Genomic DNA, 17,733 nt, shown 5'->3' on the forward strand with positions numbered 1-17,733 from the left:
CCATCTAGTCCAACAACCTGCTATGCGGGAATCTCAGCTAAAGCATCTGTGACCATCCTACCTCTGCTTAAAAACCTCCAATGATGGAGAGGCCACCACCTTCCAAGTGAGTCCATTCCACTGACAAACAGCTCTTACCGTCAGAAAGTTCTTCCTGATGTTTAGTCGGAATCTCCTTGCTTGTAACTTGAAGCCATTGGTTTGGGTGAACAGGGAAATGCAGAGCTCTTTATGCTGCCTTGTTCTTCCCACCAGAATGCCAGTTGAATGCACACTAGTGTGATCATTCGGCACAATGTAGTTACCCACTTTCTATCCCCCCCCCCAATTCTGTGTATCAATTGACAAAGCAAGCCCTAATAGCTACGGCTCATACAGCTCTGCATTGCAAAGCATTGTTATAGGAAACCACTTGCAGCCCAGCCATTAGGACTTGCTTTGCTTTAGGAGAACTTGGTGCTCCAGCCTTTGGGACAGAACAACCTGCAGCCTGTGGGCTGCATGTGGCCTGTTGCCTCAGTCCATGGCCTCCAGTGTCTCTCATACCTTGTCTCTGATCAAGCACCATTGTTGCCACAAGGCACACAGGTCTTGTACATATGTTATCTGATATCCAACAACAGAACACTATAGATAGAACACTGTAGGAGCCACAATCTATAGTTTGGCATCCAAACTCTATGGGGAATTGCCATAGCTCATTGACAGAGCATCTGCTTTCCAGGTTCAATCCATTGCTTCCTGTGTGAAATCACGGAGAGCCACTGCCAGTTAGTGTAGATAGAACTGAGCTAAATGGATGGTCTGACTCTGTATAAGGCAGCTTCCTATGTTCTTACATGCCTTCTAGCGCCTCTTCTCCTATTGCTGCAATGGTAGCAGCACTAGGCCAAAGACAAGGTAAGGGAGATTCCAAGGTTGCATCAGAGGCTACAATGGGCTGAGAAAGAGAGGTTGTCTGTGCAGGGGAGCATTCCTCCCCAATAATGTGGTCCCAAATGAAACTATATTCCTGCTTTAGAGACTACAGTTCACAGAACGGTGTTAATGAGTGAGCTTTGACTCACACTTCTTTCGCAAGTCGCTTTGAATCTTCTTTCCTGGAAAAAAGTGATTACCGATAATAATTTGGAATCGGCCCTTTGTCTCAGGAAGTAAGACCTCAGGACTTCATAGATGTGTATGTTATGAGTTGAGCATGAGCACTGGAAAGAGGTTCTCAAATAGGTGGTGCACCCTCCTTGCATGCTCATGAGCAAAATCACAGCAAACACAGACCTGCTTATGGGCACTGTTTTGCCTGAGGTATATTTATCTTGGGCAGGCAAAGGAGGAGTGGAAGGGAGCAGCAGAGCATGGTCTCAAGGTCTTGAGGGCTTTCTATGTGTTTGCTTGAAAGCGCCCTCATTGATGTACCGGTATGTGGACGCCAATTCTTTAAATGTCACGGCATTTGTTTATTTAGTGAACATATAAACTGGGGGGAACTGGAGACGCTATACTGATTTTCTGTGGAAATTCTACAAAGACCTATACTATAAAATAGTGTGTGCTTAAATGTTTTAAAATGTGATTGTTAAAGTAAAAAATTTATCATATAGAGGTACCAAAAATAAATATAATAAATGGTCAGCCCTGTCTATGAAAGGAAAAAGTGGGTGGACCATAACTACTCTTACCTGTACTCTGAGTGTGTGGCAGGGACAGTGAGCTGGGTATGGTACAATGGAGCTGGACAGCAAAACTGGTGCAGAGTATTTATAGACCTACGACACAAGGAAAAACAAAGTCAACACACTGAGTGTCTATTAAGGGGCTTTCTAATGGAAAGGTAGGTGCTAATGGTTATATTTGAAATGTTTCAATAAGCTTTTTCACTTTCTAAAAAATAAAATAAATATATTAAAACTCTCAACTTCCAGTTACTGGAAAAATTAAGGGGAATAATCCCCATACAAATGTATGCATATATCAGAAATGAGTATGATGGGCGATTGTAATGAAGAGTTTAAATGTTGTTGGGTTGGGAAGGACCCCCTAAATGTATAACAAGTTTTTAAAATCAATGTCTTTGCTATATTCAGTACAGTAATAGCAAAGATAAGTTAAGGGTTGGTTAGGATTTCTGCAGAAATATGAAGCAAGATATGCGGGTCACTCTGCACCAGTCTAGCTGTTATTTTAAACTACTCCAAATTCTGTTGTGCTTTCAGGCATTAGGAAAATAATCAGATACTCAAATAAATATAATATTTTAATAAACTTGTGGTATAATTTCTTAAGATAATGATCTATTTATGTAATTATGCAAAATCCTATTTTCCTTTTAATTCCATGGAACCAAACACCAATGTATGTTCAGTAAGCCCTTTTGTAGCATGAAAAAATATATAAATTTTACACCTGAAGAATTATTTCTCAGTATGCATCTACAATTAAACCAGTCAAACAAAATATTGGAAAAATGATGGCAATGCATAAGATGACACAAAACGATACAACAAATAAACCAAAATGGGAGATACATAGTAGTAGTATGCTTCATGGCTGGCATGTGTTATTAACATTTTGAGTTTGGTTTAGTACAGAAAATATTGTGTGATGAAACCACAAAATCAAATTTCCTGAATAAAGCAATCTGGATAAGATGGTGAAGATGAAAACCCACACCAATGATCTGATAAAACTGGTATTCACTAGCTGCTATCCATTATGCAAAATAAAACTTGAGACTATTCATGAAAAGATGATAATAATGTGTATGAAAAGTACTCCACTTGGCTCTCTTTGCTTCTTTTGCTCACGGCAGTTTCCCGGGAGCTTCAATAAGCACAGTGTATTTTTAGTTTCAGGTGATTAAAGTCAGAGTCCTATGAGGTCATCCTCTTAAAAGATCAAAAAGACGAGTTAAGCAGAAATATGTCATGCTGTCTGTCTCCAGAAAGAGGAGGGAATCAAGCACTAATCTTTCAAAAATGAAGGTCAGGTTGCTCTGACTCTTGCTGCTAAGACTTACATCAGAAACCTCATTAGCAAGTGAGAATATTCTACTTACTATATTCTACTATAAAGCTGAAAACAGATGGTCACACTTTTGTCTTGGGTTGTAATGTGTGATGACTTACAGTCAGGTTTTTCCCACTACAGTGAGTTCAAATGTACGTAATATCAAACCATAGTTTGCCCACCTGTGGGCTTCGACTCTGCCCTATCCACATCCCCTTATGCATTCTGCTTCCCTATCTGCCACTGCAGATGGATTGGCAAACTATGGTTTGTGTTTGTCCCTCCAAGGAAAAAGGGAAATCCACTTAAAACTATGGTTTCTAACTGTGATTTGGGGGAGAAGCCATAGTTAGATATAATGGCAAGCCAAATAGTTTGTCGAAACCAGGAAGCCTAGAAGAAAACTGGAACAATGCACAAGGGAAAAAGGGACAGGGCAGCAACTTAGTCCAAGGATGGCCAAACTATGGTTTGGCATTACAGTTGAAATGATCTAAAGTATATGTTATCAGGAAATAACTACCTTATTGATCCAGCTTTTCATGAAAATACTGACTACCTCTCCAGTCTCAACTTTGGGATGTTTGAAGTGGCTTTAAGGCTGCTAAGTTTTGGCAGCTCCCTGTAAAATGCATTCACAGTGTGTGAAGAGTGCAGCAAACTTTATTATTGAGATTGTTTAGGAATGTTGTATTATTTCATTGTTGATCCCGACATGATCCACATATAAAGTTTATTATACTCATTTTGCTTTTTATAAACTTGTTTTAACAAACAATGTTACAATGTATTTTATAGTCTTTGTAAACTGTTTATAGTTTTTATTTATAGTTAAATGGTATACAGATTTTGTTAAATAAGCAATATTATCTATGACAGCAAGGAGAAATATATCTAATTAAACATGAATCATATTGTTTATCCAAAATGTTCAAAGCTAAGAAGACTGATTGTTATACTTAACCAAAAACAGTGGGAGGTGTTTGAAAATCCTGAAACATATTTTGGGCAGAAATAAAACTCAGAAGAGTTCGATGGGCTGTTTTGCAAATAATTTAAATTTTTAAAAGTCTTCCTACTGAATATATGTTGTAAATTTTTGTTTTGTTTTCCATTTCAGTCTTAATTTCTTTCAAGCATCCTTTAATTCCCAAGTTGGTTTTTTCCTGAACAGCCATTAAATGCCTCTAATTTCTAAGTACCATAAACAGTAATAAATCAGTCCTTGCCCAAAAAGCTGAATACCGTATTTTGGGATCTGGGGCTTTGGCTATCACCCGAAGAACTTATACATGCTTATAATATGACTTATACATGCTTATAACATGACTTACCAGTGCCACCATGTCATCATTAATACCTTTTTATTATAAGCAGAATTTAGTATTAGAAATAAGTCTGCAATTAAAAAAATCTAAACCCACATTTCCCCATACAATCACTTTGCACAATGGTCCCTTGTTATTTCCCAGTCACTATAAATTCAAAGTATAGTGGACCAGCTTCTATCTATAGACTGTATTTCCTACTGTAAACAAACCATGTATTCCTCTGGCCTAACAAACAAAATTCTGAAAGCTAATATTTGTTTAATAAAACATTAGCAAATGAATAGCATCTTCTACAACCATGTTTATCAGTTGTCAAACCCTTTCTGGCTGCATCTCTGTCCCAATACAAATGCACCATCTGGCTAATCGGCATAGAAATAAAGAATGCAGGCTTAAATTGGGGGTGGGGCAATCTGAATTGAGACAGCAACAAGCGATGGAAGATAGATTCTGTCTCCTGTTTACACAAAGAAAACTATCAGCTCCACACACCAACCTCCAATTTAATGTGCAGTTTGGAACTCAGAGCCATGTTCCAAAGATGAAACCACATTCAGTCGCTTTGACTCTCATCTCCCTCTCTTTCTCAAGTAAGCAAAGAAACTGACATAAATTGTATTATTTTTAAGTTCAGATACTTTTGCTACTAAATACATTTTTGTTTAAGAAGGCTTTCCCCTGCATGCAGGTGATCTAGTGATTACTCCTGGTTGCATGCAGTAATTGTAGCAAAATCTTTTTAGAGTATTTATTGCAATTTCCCTCATTTTATCTTCCTGTGCACCTCTTTGAAAGCTTCGGTGGGTGGGAGGGTGAGGTGAAGAACAAGGAAGAGGTAGAGAACAGAGAATGAGAGCGACTGATTGGGTGGCTGTTAACATAAAAGGAAAGGCCGTTGGAAGTGCATCTCAGATTTTCAGGGGTGGGAATATGATGCACAGTCAGAAGCCATTTGGGATAGGAAAGTGCTTGGATCAGCCGGGCAACCACTCCCATGATTTACTGGCAAATCACGTAAGTAAAAATAAAACATGAATGCAGGAATGTCACTGTACTCGTTGCTTTACAAATAGGGGTGGTTGTGGCAATCTATATTTTTGTAAATTGGGTATCTGGAGTAGGATGTGTCATGAGACCTATTTTACATAGGATGACCGTCTCTTTGAAAGTGCCACCTATTTAAATGGCTGTGCAGTACAACTATAAACTGGTTCCTGCATTGCCGGGGATTGAGCCTCAGGGTCTTTCCAACATTACAATTCTATGATACTATGAAGGGAGAGAAGGGCCTGTGAAATTGTCCTTCAGCAGTTAACACCTGGACAGCAAACCGAGAAGGCATAGTATTCTCCTGATGAGATTTAAATTAATTATTTCAAAAGAAATGTATCTACACATATAAACTAACACATGCACATTTAAAGTGTATTTGTGCACTCTTTTCTGGTGGTGGTCTATTCACTCCTGCTTTTGACAATATAGCCTGGTCCCCAGTTCTAAGGATGTAGAGAAAGAGGAGACTGCAGTTGTACAATGGAAGGACAACCCATTAATAGGTACATGAGGGAACCTTGGTTATAACAAGAAAGAACACTGACTGATTGATTGATTTACAGGAAGATGCTGAAAAGAAAGTGAAAAGAGAAAACTAGGTGTGGATTGTTTGGGAGAAGGACAGCAGACATATGTTATCATATGTTATCTAAAGGGAATGCCAATTTTTAACTTCCAAAGAGAGAGATGGGAATGCTACAGTGTACATACAAGCCATCACTTGGAAAGTTCTGGAAAAGATTGATGCTATAATTGCTCATTGGTAATGAGAAAGGTGTTACTGATTATCATCTGTCATGGATTCACAGATCTTGAATCACTAGTAACTTCTGGCTATGGCTCAATGCCTAAATTGCAGAACAGTTATATAGTACACATGTGTGTATTACAAGCATTTTATTTGCCTTGCAATTTGTGGTTCACCTCATCACATTTGTCATCCGTAGCTATCTGCTTACATGCACTTATAATTCCCACTTTCTGCTTGTTGGCTGCTGAGTCTGCCCATCACCTCATGGACAGAACTGTTACTATTTTCATCTATGAAATGTTAAAGGGTATGGAAACTTGTATGAAAGCCATGCAGTTCCTGTAAACAAACACTACAGTATGAATTGCTGTGAGAAGGGGAGATTATGGCTGCTCAATAGGTGAAAAATTGAGACTGAGACAGAAAGACTGCGCAACTTTTTGAAAAATGCAGCTTAAGTTTAGTTTAGGATGAATTGTCCTTTTATAATTACACTAAAATGGCTCTGTGTGTAGTTTAAAGAAAACAACCAGCAACAACCTTCAGCTATAATTACTGCTGTGCTGAACCCAATACAGTGGTACCTCTGGTTAAGAACTTAATTCGTTCCGGAGGTCCGTTCTTAACCTGAAACTGTTCATAACCTGAGGTACCCCTTTAGCTAATGGGGCCTCTCGCTGCCGCCACGCAGCCACCACACGATTTCTGTTCTCATCCTGAAGTAAAGTTCTTAACCTGAGGTACTACTTCCGGGTTAGCGGAGTCTGTAACCTGAAGTCTTTGCAACCCGAAGCGTTTGTAACCCGAGGTACCACTGTACAGAAAAATATTCGCTTCCTGCGAAAGTGGTGCTCCTTTCCTACCTGTTTTGTGAAAAAAACTGCACTTTTTAAAAAAATCACAGGCTATGTGGTGGGGTGGCATTTATTTCATCCCTTTAATGAGGGGGCCAAGTGGTCCAGCCTGTCTCTCTTTCCCCTGAAAGGTTTAGGGAGGACCACACCTGCAGTGTGGGAATATCTGTAAATGGACTTCCTGGTATGACCATGTAAGCATGTAATGTCACCTGCTTTTGTGCTATAAATTTTATCTCCCACTACCTGACCTTTTTGGAAACATGTTCGCTTTACCCCCACCCCATCCCCTCAAAGGGCTAGAAAAACCCACTGTGAAAGTTTCCCCAAACACTAGTTATAATGACCCTTATTTAACAACAGTAAGCTGATGGCACCCATTTGTTATCTGCCAGCATTTCCACAATACTACACGCCAAATCAGGTGCATATTAAAATTTACTAACTAAATCAGATAACATTTCCCTTGTGTGACATACCATAGAGCATTAAAATTGTTTGGATCATCCAAGATGAAACCTGTAATAAGATCAAACCACTCTAGTGCTAAAACAAAGGCAGAAGAAGCAGAACAAATTAAATATAAATTTATTCTCTATATACATTTAGCTTCTTTTGGTGATTTTCCACAGCGTATTTGCCTTCGACTGAAACATTTTAATCGCCCACTTAAAAACAACATTTGACTTTCTTGGTTGCTGAAGCTCTTAGTGGAATTCTAGAATGACATTTTTAAAACGACTATTAAAGAAGCAAATTGCAAAGCTGCATTGGACTGGAATTTCCAACAACCTGATAAAAATGAGTGGTATCATCTATGTTATTAAAACATCATCAACAGGAAAGAGAGAAAAAGGATGATAAATATTCCAGGGAAGGGGTGCAGTTAAGTGGTAGAGAATCTGCCATGCAGGCTACTGGGAAAGACTCTTTGCCTGAAACCCTGGAGAGCTGTAGCCAGCCAGTGTAGACAGTACTGTACTGATTTAGATGGATGGTTTGATTCAGTATAAGGCAGCTTCCTTATACTTACTATACATTAAAAGTTTTAGAATGCATTCCTGCCCCTATTTGCTCATATAAATTTCCCTGAGGTCAGTGGGACGCACCATGTATAACTCTAGGACTGCATCCTATTTGCACAGGTTATTCATTGGAACTCCCAACTTCAAAACATTGGCTTATTTTCCTTTTCTTTCTGATAGAACTATGACCCACCCCACCCCCGGTGTGATACTTCAGGCTGCAACAGTACCATTTTGAGAGAGCTTATATAGCCATATCAAGTCCTGGTTTTTTCATCACAGTTAATGAATTTAAAGCAGTCCATGGGATCCATGCTTTTGATAGCCATAACTATGATCAAGTCTTAACTAGGCACAGACCTTGACTATGGTGAAAGCTACTGGGGATTTTGGCCCCGCTGACCATTAAGTATGATTAAGGCTTATATCTGTACCAACCTTAGGCATTCTCAAGGCACGCAGGAAGAGCTGAACCTTCATCCTCTTTCCGATCTCTTAACCATGGTAACCAGCCCATACAGTTTGAATCACACAAATCCTAGTTAAAATACATGTGCACTTAGAACTGAAAACATATGGTCTGAAACTAGTTATATTTGCACTGATGTTTGCATGGTCCCCACCAACGGACGGCTATGTGGTTGTAGAAAACTCCTCATTTTAATTTCATATGCACAATGTTAAAAGTTGAGATTATCAACCTAAGGAGCATTGCTTCTGAAAGTTCATTTCATAGATAAATTTAACAAAGTTCATCGGTTGAAAATAAGATTGCCTCTAAATGCAGCCAAACCCCCTGAAAGAAACACACACCACAAGCATAGTAAGTATTATTACTAAGTCTAGATATTTGGTAATCTACACTTCAATTGAGAATTTAGAAACAATTAGCATGATCCAGTCCCAGCATGAGAATTCAGAGACACAGTATAAAGAACACTCACACTCATCTGCACCAGCGAAGAAGCTTCAAAATAAATTGTACTCAGACTTCCCAGGTGCCACAGCAATGCCATGCCCAGCTTAACATGATGGGGTATGGGCATCCTCCCCTCCCATCAGCATCAAGCAGCGTATGTATTTGCATGTAGAATGCTAGTGCTTGGAATGCATAGAAGACAAAGTATAAAAAATCGTCTTCTGGGATCAAATCAAAATATCTAGTGCAGCATTCTGGTAGCAGCCTGCCATATGTCTTTGGAAGCTTTCAAGCAGAGCAGGGAGACGATGTCTCTCTACTGTCACTAGCATCTGGTCTTCAAAATGGAGGGTCTGGTGAGCAGATACAGGAAGTGTGCATATGTGGAAACGGTATTGAGAGAGCACATTTAAATATCAACTGAGAATTCTGGATTTACCAGTCAGCAGGATTGAATAGATTCTTTGTGCAGTAGCTCCATAAGACACTGATTTCTGGATTTGCGTGGCCACTGCAATCCACTCTACACATTCTCCCATTATTCCTTCCCAGTCTTAAGCTCAGGGCACCACAAGTTTTTTCTCTCTCTCAACAATTAGACATGCTATCAGTGCATGGAAGGGAGAGTAGGATTATGCTTGCTAGCCCCACTGCAATCTCTGTCTGTTAACATGGCTTTGTGTACGCAGAGCCTATGCACGTAAATTCTGTTTCAAAGCAACATAGGGACATTGGAAAGTACAGCCAATGTGCATTGCCTGTACACAGATCTGCGTGAAAAGTACTAAAATACCTCTGGGAGGCATTGCCCTTCATGGACTGTGTTGATGTTGGGACTATGGTGTGACTTTGCTGCATTTGCCCGTAGATAAGAAACCGAAGTGCACCCTAAGCTTTTGCTATAAACCGGTATGTCCAGTGTGGCAGACTGTTGAATTCTTGGTTAAAATCCCCACTCAGCCAATGAGCTCGATGGGTGACCTTGGGCCAGTCACTTTCTCTAAGCCTAGCCCTCCCTCACAGGGTTGATTGTGAGGATAAAATGGGGTGGGGGTGGGGAGAGAACCATGGTACGCTACCTTGAGCTCCTTGCGAGAAAGGCACAATATAACTATAGTAATAATAATAGTAAAGATATATGAAATCATGTGTCCATATAAACTAATCACATGAACTGTTCATTTTATATTGATGACTGAATTGGAAATCACTCAATTCTATACAACCATAATGGATATTAAAATCCTGTGATACAACACCTTGACAATTCATATTCAATAGAACTGGCATACATTATGATTCACGGCTATAGGATGAAGTGCTTAAGTAAAAGCAAAAGATACCCACCAGACATGAAAGAAAATGAAATGTGGCTAATTGGCAAAACTCACTTGGCTTCCCTTATGAGAAGATTCCTATTAGATTCTGTCACAGACTTGATTATTAGCATGGTAAAGAAAAAAGCCCAAGCTAAGCTAATCCTTTTCTTTGCTGAAGTATATGAAGTTCTTTGCAGATATTTAGTGCTAACCTACACAACAGAGCTTACAGAGCTTCTTAATGCAACTTCTAATTTTTATCATGAATCTTAAAAGAATCTAGGGGTTTATAAATGTGAGGTGCTGTATTGCCTTTTTCAGAATGGAGATAAGCCCATTTTTAAAAGAATATACTCCACCCAAATAAAACGTGCTATCAAAATGAGTTTTCTTTGTTTATGCTGTCACCAACAGGCATAAAACAACTAGCCTTTCTAGAGATCTCCGCTTTGGTCTCATATCTTTATGAGTCATATTTTCAGAGGTTATTTTTAGCTATGAGTTTTAAATAGGTCATAACTCTTTCCAAATCTTCACCAACAGTCAAGTAAAATTCCAAAATGATATGCATTCCTTGGTTTCAAATAAAAGAAGGTGGTGTGTGTATATCAGAAAATCAGTCAATCACAAAATGGTTCAACAACAGATATCACCTTACCTATTATATTTCTCTTCTAATGCTCTTTCTAAACATCGGCAACAATGCAACAATGCACTGTTAGCTACATAAAACATACTGTTCCTTTCTGTTACCCCTAAGTAACCAATTTATTTTCATCAGTACCCAGCAAGAGATGCCACTGTAATATGCAAGTTGTAGAATATAATCAACTTAGTTAACATCCCTAACAGTGAATTATTAATAAATTATTAATAGAAGAAGCTGAACTAGCAGAGAAATTTTAAAAGAACAGCACACAATACATTCCTGACAATTAATAATTTTCTCATGATTTTTTTTTACTATACAGCAATTCCATTGGGTGATATCCAACTAAGTCGGACTCAGAGTAGACTGATTGAAACAAATGGACTTCAGGTCCATGGATTTCAATGAGTTTGAGTATGACTAACATCAGAAAGCAGATATCACCTATCAAATACTTAAGACAGATACATCAGAAAGCTCATTTTAAAAATACTATGTGGAAACAACATAGCAGCAGCTAAATAGAAAAATAAAAATTTTGAGATTGTGAAAGGAAATCATTTACTGTAAAGGAAAGTTTGTTACCCAATATGTGTTTCATCCATGGAAAATCTCTGATGCTAAAATAATAGAACCCATCTATGTTTCTGGTAAAGGGCTGAAGACAAGATTTTGAACACTTTTAACAGCTCAAAGTATCTGTTCATGGTGTCAGTGTGTCTGTGTGTTTTAAAGAAAAGCTCTTAAATATTCAGACACGATGAAAATATTTAAAGCCATTATTTGAAACATCAAGATACAATCTGTGCAGCCTTAATCTGATCTATACCTCTTGCCAGATATGACTTTACCTTTATATATACCCTTAAACAAATACTGTTTTCCCCCCCAATCAAACTAAAATATAAAACTTGAAATGAAAGGAGACAAAGCCTTACATTCATTCTACAATACAAGTTCTCGTATGGCCCTGGCTCTGTTACACATGGAAAGGATACATTGCTATTTGATTTTTAAAATAAAGCACTGGCATTATAAGGAAGTAATCTCTAAATAACTCAAATAATTAGATCCACAAGGAAACCCTTCCTCATCAGGACAGACAAGTAATGTGCTAAGGAACTAAACAGTGAGCAGTAGTCATGGATCATTATCGCCACCTTACAGATCTGTATAACAGTGGCATTCTTGATCACATATTGCTTGAGAAAACAATTAATATTGTTATATGAACGTAATATATTATCATTATAGTTCTATACTAGACAACATATTATATTTTCCTGCACGGATTATGCAAAGTCTATTTAAGGTTTGCTAACCCCAACCAAAAAATCAGAACCTCTGCTAACTAATACAAGTGAAATCTAGTATAGTGGCAGATTTTTTCCCATCGGACAAAATATCACTAAGACATTGGATTGTTCACCATTTAGAGTACAGAACGTAGATTAGGTTATTGTCTGAATCCAAGCACGGAAAACTGGCATAACATATCAGCAACCATCCAAATAGTCAAAGAGGATACTTCTTACTTTCACCCCAAAGCTGCAATCCTCAAATGTACTCATCTCAATAACCAGCACTCTGGAATAAGTTGTTCCAAGGGTTTCCTCCCCCAATCTTTCCTCCAGAACTACTTCATTAAAGTTAATGGCAATGGGCTGTGGTTTGAAATCTTGATCCAAAAGCAAGCAAAGTCAACCTTTTGGATTAAAGCCAGTTTATTCCCACTGAAACCTTTCATCCAAGTAATATTTACCTGTGAGTATAGAAGTTTTGCTTCTTAAAATGGAATACTGGGCTTAAATTTAACTTCAGCTGAGTTGTACAAATCAGACTTCAATTAAGGTAAATTATGGCAAGGTCTGTGCTGCATAGCACCTCTCTCGTACGTGGCTGGTTTTCAGGAAGTCTATTTGTGGGGATAAGCTTCCTGGGAACTGGCGGGTCAAAAAATGCAAACTTACGCATTACAGTAGTAGTTTTGAACATTAACCACATTCTGGTACGTCTATTGACATCATCAATGCACGATACGATTGAAATAAAAGCAAGACATATTTAAAATATTGAACCTTTTGAATTCTGTGCTTCAGACAAAATGGTGGAATTAGCATAATACAGTGAAATATACTATCAGGCATTCATCTATTTTTTTGCTCTAAATCTGCTTAAAGTGATAGGCACACTAGTATACTTGACTTTATGACTGCAGGTTCATGAATCAAAGTCTATGGTGTTCTTCCAATAAATTCACCTCATACAGTCTCCTTATGACTGCATTTTCCCACCAGGTTTTTGGAAACTATAATACCATAACATCAAGACAAACCCAAAAGCACACACATTCCTCTGAAAACTAAATCCCTGCAGTGTAAATATCATGAACAATGGCTTATCTAGTACATAAATACTGTGCCATGCAGCATGAAATTATATACTGCTGTGTCACAAGCAGCATCAGGGACTTATTTATCTAAAACCATTTTTCTAAATGAGCAATTAACAAAAGCATTTATACAAAATGGAAGGTATTTATTATTGAGAAATACTCCTAAACATAATCTCTTTCGATCGCTTTTTTGCTGAAAAATCCCACGTTTAAAATAGCAACGTTTGACCAAATCACTAACAGGTCTCTCTTTATTTCCTACGATGCTGAATTATTTCAACATTTGCAGTCCTGAAGCCATTCAGCTACAGAATTTCAACATGCACATCAATGTGGTGCTGGAAGGTAACACCCATAAAATGGTTCATGAAGAGAAAGCTGCTGTACTATGAATGAATTGCTATTCTTATTCCCATCTTCAGTAATATGGATGCTAATAGATAACAAAGAGGAGAATACTTACAAATTACACCTTCTGCAAGCCATCCTGATTTTTTGAGAAGACTCTTTGCTTCTTATCTTCTTCTAAGGTAGAACACGTCTCTCCTCCAGGAATCAAAATTCACATTCACAGCTTTCACAGACTCATTCACTCTCAAAGAGGAATACCACAGATAAGGGAACCTGTGATGTAACCAGCATCAAATGCTGCATCAGATGAACCCAAGGGCTCTAAGGGGCTATATTTTGCAAAAGGAAAAGGTTTTTCTGAGGAGGAGGAGGAGGAGGAGAAGGAGGAGGATTGGCAGTGTGCAAGCCACGAGTACAGGACTCACATTTATGCTCTGTCTCATGAGAAATCTTCAATTTATAATGAGATTATTGTATTTAAAATAGAACCACAATTGCATTCTCCTATGTTACTCTGTTTCATATTTTTTTAAAAAAAATCAGATGATGCAGTTTTAGAATTCACCATCTTTTTATGAACAGTGTAGTACAGTCCAAACTAGAAAAAGGCCATTGGTCCTTTTATCTCCATGGTAACAGCAGCATCTGTGGAGGCAAATTCTACACCCTTCTTTACTGCAGAGTGAATATATAGTGATACACTGTGCTGCTAACTGACAAAGCAGAAGATGGAAGAAAAACAGGTGAATGAAATATATTTTGGTAATTTGTTTCAGAACAACTGCTTTATAGCAATATTTAGATGTAAAGGGGCATTTTTGTTTTACATGATAGTCCTTCCTTCAGTCTGCATTAGAAGTCTTACTCTTTGAGCATCATAGTTCATCTGCTGCTTCCAGTATAGGTATTTGAGAAAGCTATACACATGCTTCTTTGATTTAAAAAAATATGCACACCATGTCTTGACAATCAGTGTACACATACAACACCTTAAATATAAGAATATTGCACCTAATTTCCACACATCCTTTGAATGATCTGAAATCTAATTATATAAAGAAAACTTGCATTACAAAATGTTTGATTTTTTAAAAAAAACCTCTCCTTCCCCACTTTCTTCAATTGTTCCCTTTTCATGATGTTTCTCCCTTCCAAGACCCGTTTACCAAAATGTCTATACAAAATAAAAATGGAATGGGGAGTGGCACTCTTACTACTGAACCATTTCACTAACAGCTCTGCTAGAATAGAAAGAAGTCTCATGCTACACTTTCTTTGAATAAGGACCCCTGAGCAACATTTCCTAAGGTGATAAAATCTAGTCAGGGACCCAATGATTCATTTCACTCATAACAATCTTACTGACTGCAATGGTGAACAAGGGAAACTCACCTAAATTTTAGAGTGATTCAGCATTCTTTCAACATAATTAAGATAGCCAATCTGTCTCTTTTGGCAGATGAGTCATTATGATGCCCATCTGCTCCCATTAGTAAGTAAAACATATTACAAGGAGAATGTATATTCATGGATAAGTCTAAAGTATGAACTGAAAGCTATCCTACAGCCTAGAAACGTTTCAGCCACCTTGAAGAGAAAGTTGTCAGACCAATGTTGATCGTCACCACAATGTCTAATAATATTCTTAAGTAGCAGAGGTACATGGGGTTTTGTGAATGGTGACATGCTTAAAAATTTAAAGAAGATAAAGTAAATCAGGGAAACATATTTTATAGCTGTGTTTGTAACATTTGCCATGCACATGTGTAACTGCCCAATGTTTCAACATTAGGTGGATCTTCGTATCTTATATCTCAATTCTCCTTCACTTTGAATTAAGGTTATCATTTGGCACACACATACAAGGAAGCAATGGATTATGGGCATCTGTCCTAACACTTCAACAAACTGGTTTGCAACTAAGCCTTCTCTGGAGCAAAGTAAAAGGTAACTAAACTGAGTATCTTCCAAATAAATGGATCGTATGGGAAATGTGCATGGCCAATCTTTTATAATGTAACATTGTCACTAGTTATCTAAGTGGATTTGTTGCTAAAATGACAGTTCATTTAAATAATAGTGCCTAATTTCACTTAAGATGGCCATGCATTTAAAAATTAATCAGAGATGCAGAAAAGCCTTTCTATTATTAATTTATTGTTATATATGAGAAAGAGGGAGAGAGAAAGAAAATAGCAACAGCAATTTACGGTAGCAAAGTTAAAATATTTTCCCCGTTAAAATATTTTGAAAAGAATAATCATGGCAATGATGTAAAAATTAAACTGAAGCCTCTTGTCTGAAAGGATGTGCTGTTTTCTAAGTGTTTATGTCCTATCTTCCTATGCAGCTTAAGTGTGCACTGTTCATTTGCTTTTTTTTGTTTGCTTAATCCTCTCCCACCACAGGGATATAAAAGTCCCTCACTGCAGCAATCCTTTCACTAGATTATCAGAAACCATTCAAACCTACTAAAAACAATGTTCAGCTTTACTTTTACCAATGCCCCTCACGCATGTTATTCTTCAAGACACTCTAGGTACTGGACTTATACAAAATTGTAGTATAAAGGCAAATATAACTCTAGCACAGGGGTCTGCAGACTACGGCCCAGGGGCTGGATACGGCCCGAAGGGCTCATTTATCCAGCCCACCGCCCACTGCCCACTCTTACTGGCACAGCACGGCTGCCCACTTCCAGTTCCCAGGAGCACCGGAAATAGCTTGTGCACATGCACAAGCATCATTTCTGGCACACTTCCGGGTCGGAGGAGGCCTGTGTGTATGCACACAAGCTATTTCCTTTGCTCCTGCAACCTGTAAGTGTGCTGGAAATAGCGTGTGTACACGCATATGGGTGTGCGCTCCCCCGCCTTGCCGCATGATCAACGCTGCAGGCACCGGCCCGAACCGCGGTAGGTATGGGGACCCCTGCTCTAGCATGTTTGAATCTAATTAGTGCATGAAGGGGTTACCATAGAGTAAGTAAACTGTCCTGCCAGGTTTGGTCTATATCCTTACCTTGAGACGAAATGGGTCACCAAGCCTTATCTCTCACTCTCCAAGTGGATTTTAGCATGTAAGGAGCTCAACCACATGGCTTTAACCAGCCTCTTTTGTTTCAGACCAGAATGGAGTCTGAAACTAGTAGCTTTCGGCTTCCGGTTGACCACGCCATCTTGCTCAGACGGGGGTCCGCTCAGTGGAGCGGACCTCGGCGCTTCAGAGGTGGAGGGAATCGTTCCAGCGAAGCGAAACCTCCTTAAAAGCCCCAAATCGAGCTTTTTGGGGACGGATTTTGCCTGGCGGCGCCAAAAGCGGGCTCTCTCCTCCCCGGATCGGCTTTGTTTAAGCCCCCGAGAGCGAGGAGGTGAACCGCGGCGGACAGGCTGACACTGCTGCTCTGAGAGTGCGAAGCTGCGAGTCTGGGAAGTGGAGGTGGCCAATTCTTCAAAGAACATTCAGCAAATGAATAGACTGTGAGTAATTTGGATTCTTTGGAATGTAAATTAAGGCAACAATTTGGACCTGGGAGAGAGGGGAAAAGAGGAAGCCACCCCACCCCCCTACGGTAACATAAGAGACAGTAAACAGAAACCCGAAGCCGTAAACAGAAGATTTTAACTTAAAAGGATTCCTCAAAGGCATCAAAGAGAATCTCCCCTAAATGCAGGGTAAAAGGGGAGAGAGACTGTGGTCGTGAATGCCCTGCAGAAAGAGGTTAAGGCTAAGAAAGACCTTTCTTTTCCTCGGGAGCCGGCAGCCCAGACAACCCAGTGAGCTGATCAGGATTTATAGTTAAATTTTATTTCTATCTTTATCTCTGGACTTTTTGGAAATTCTTTTTTGGTCTATATGCTTTTGAAATGTGAGTTCGAACTTTATTTTTAAGAATGCAGCCAGCTTGTTAAAATGGAGTCGAGAAAATAGACTGCGATCATATTCCACCCCATGTGACAAGTTTTGACCTTGACAGGACTGAACTATGTCAACAAAAAGGTACCCGCCTGAGTTTCAGCGGACTGTTTTGACCTTAATGTGGGAAGCAAGAATAGAACTATGTCAAGAGGAGACACAACG

General features: G+C 38.8%; 1 protein-coding gene across 8 annotated transcripts in view; it reads right to left on the bottom strand.

Moving 5' to 3' along the window:
• IQSEC1 (IQ motif and Sec7 domain ArfGEF 1) overlaps nucleotides 1–17,733 on the bottom strand; it is a 321,439-nt gene that overhangs the window by 198,311 nt on the left and 105,395 nt on the right. For 5 of the 8 annotated variants that reach the window (XM_035106281.3, XM_035106290.3, XM_035106288.3 and 2 more), the window contains exon 3: nucleotides 1,680–1,766. The exons of the other annotated variants lie outside the window; for them this stretch is intronic. In XM_035106281.3, the coding sequence (XP_034962172.2) occupies nucleotides 1,680–1,766 (87 nt within the window). The remainder of the gene's footprint in view (nucleotides 1–1,679; nucleotides 1,767–17,733) is intronic. 8 annotated transcript variants of the gene reach the window in all.

The sequence above is a fragment of the Zootoca vivipara genome, chromosome 2 (assembly GCF_965207765.1).
Source record: "Zootoca vivipara chromosome 2, rZooViv2.hap1.1, whole genome shotgun sequence".
NCBI lineage: Eukaryota > Metazoa > Chordata > Lepidosauria > Squamata > Lacertidae > Zootoca > Zootoca vivipara.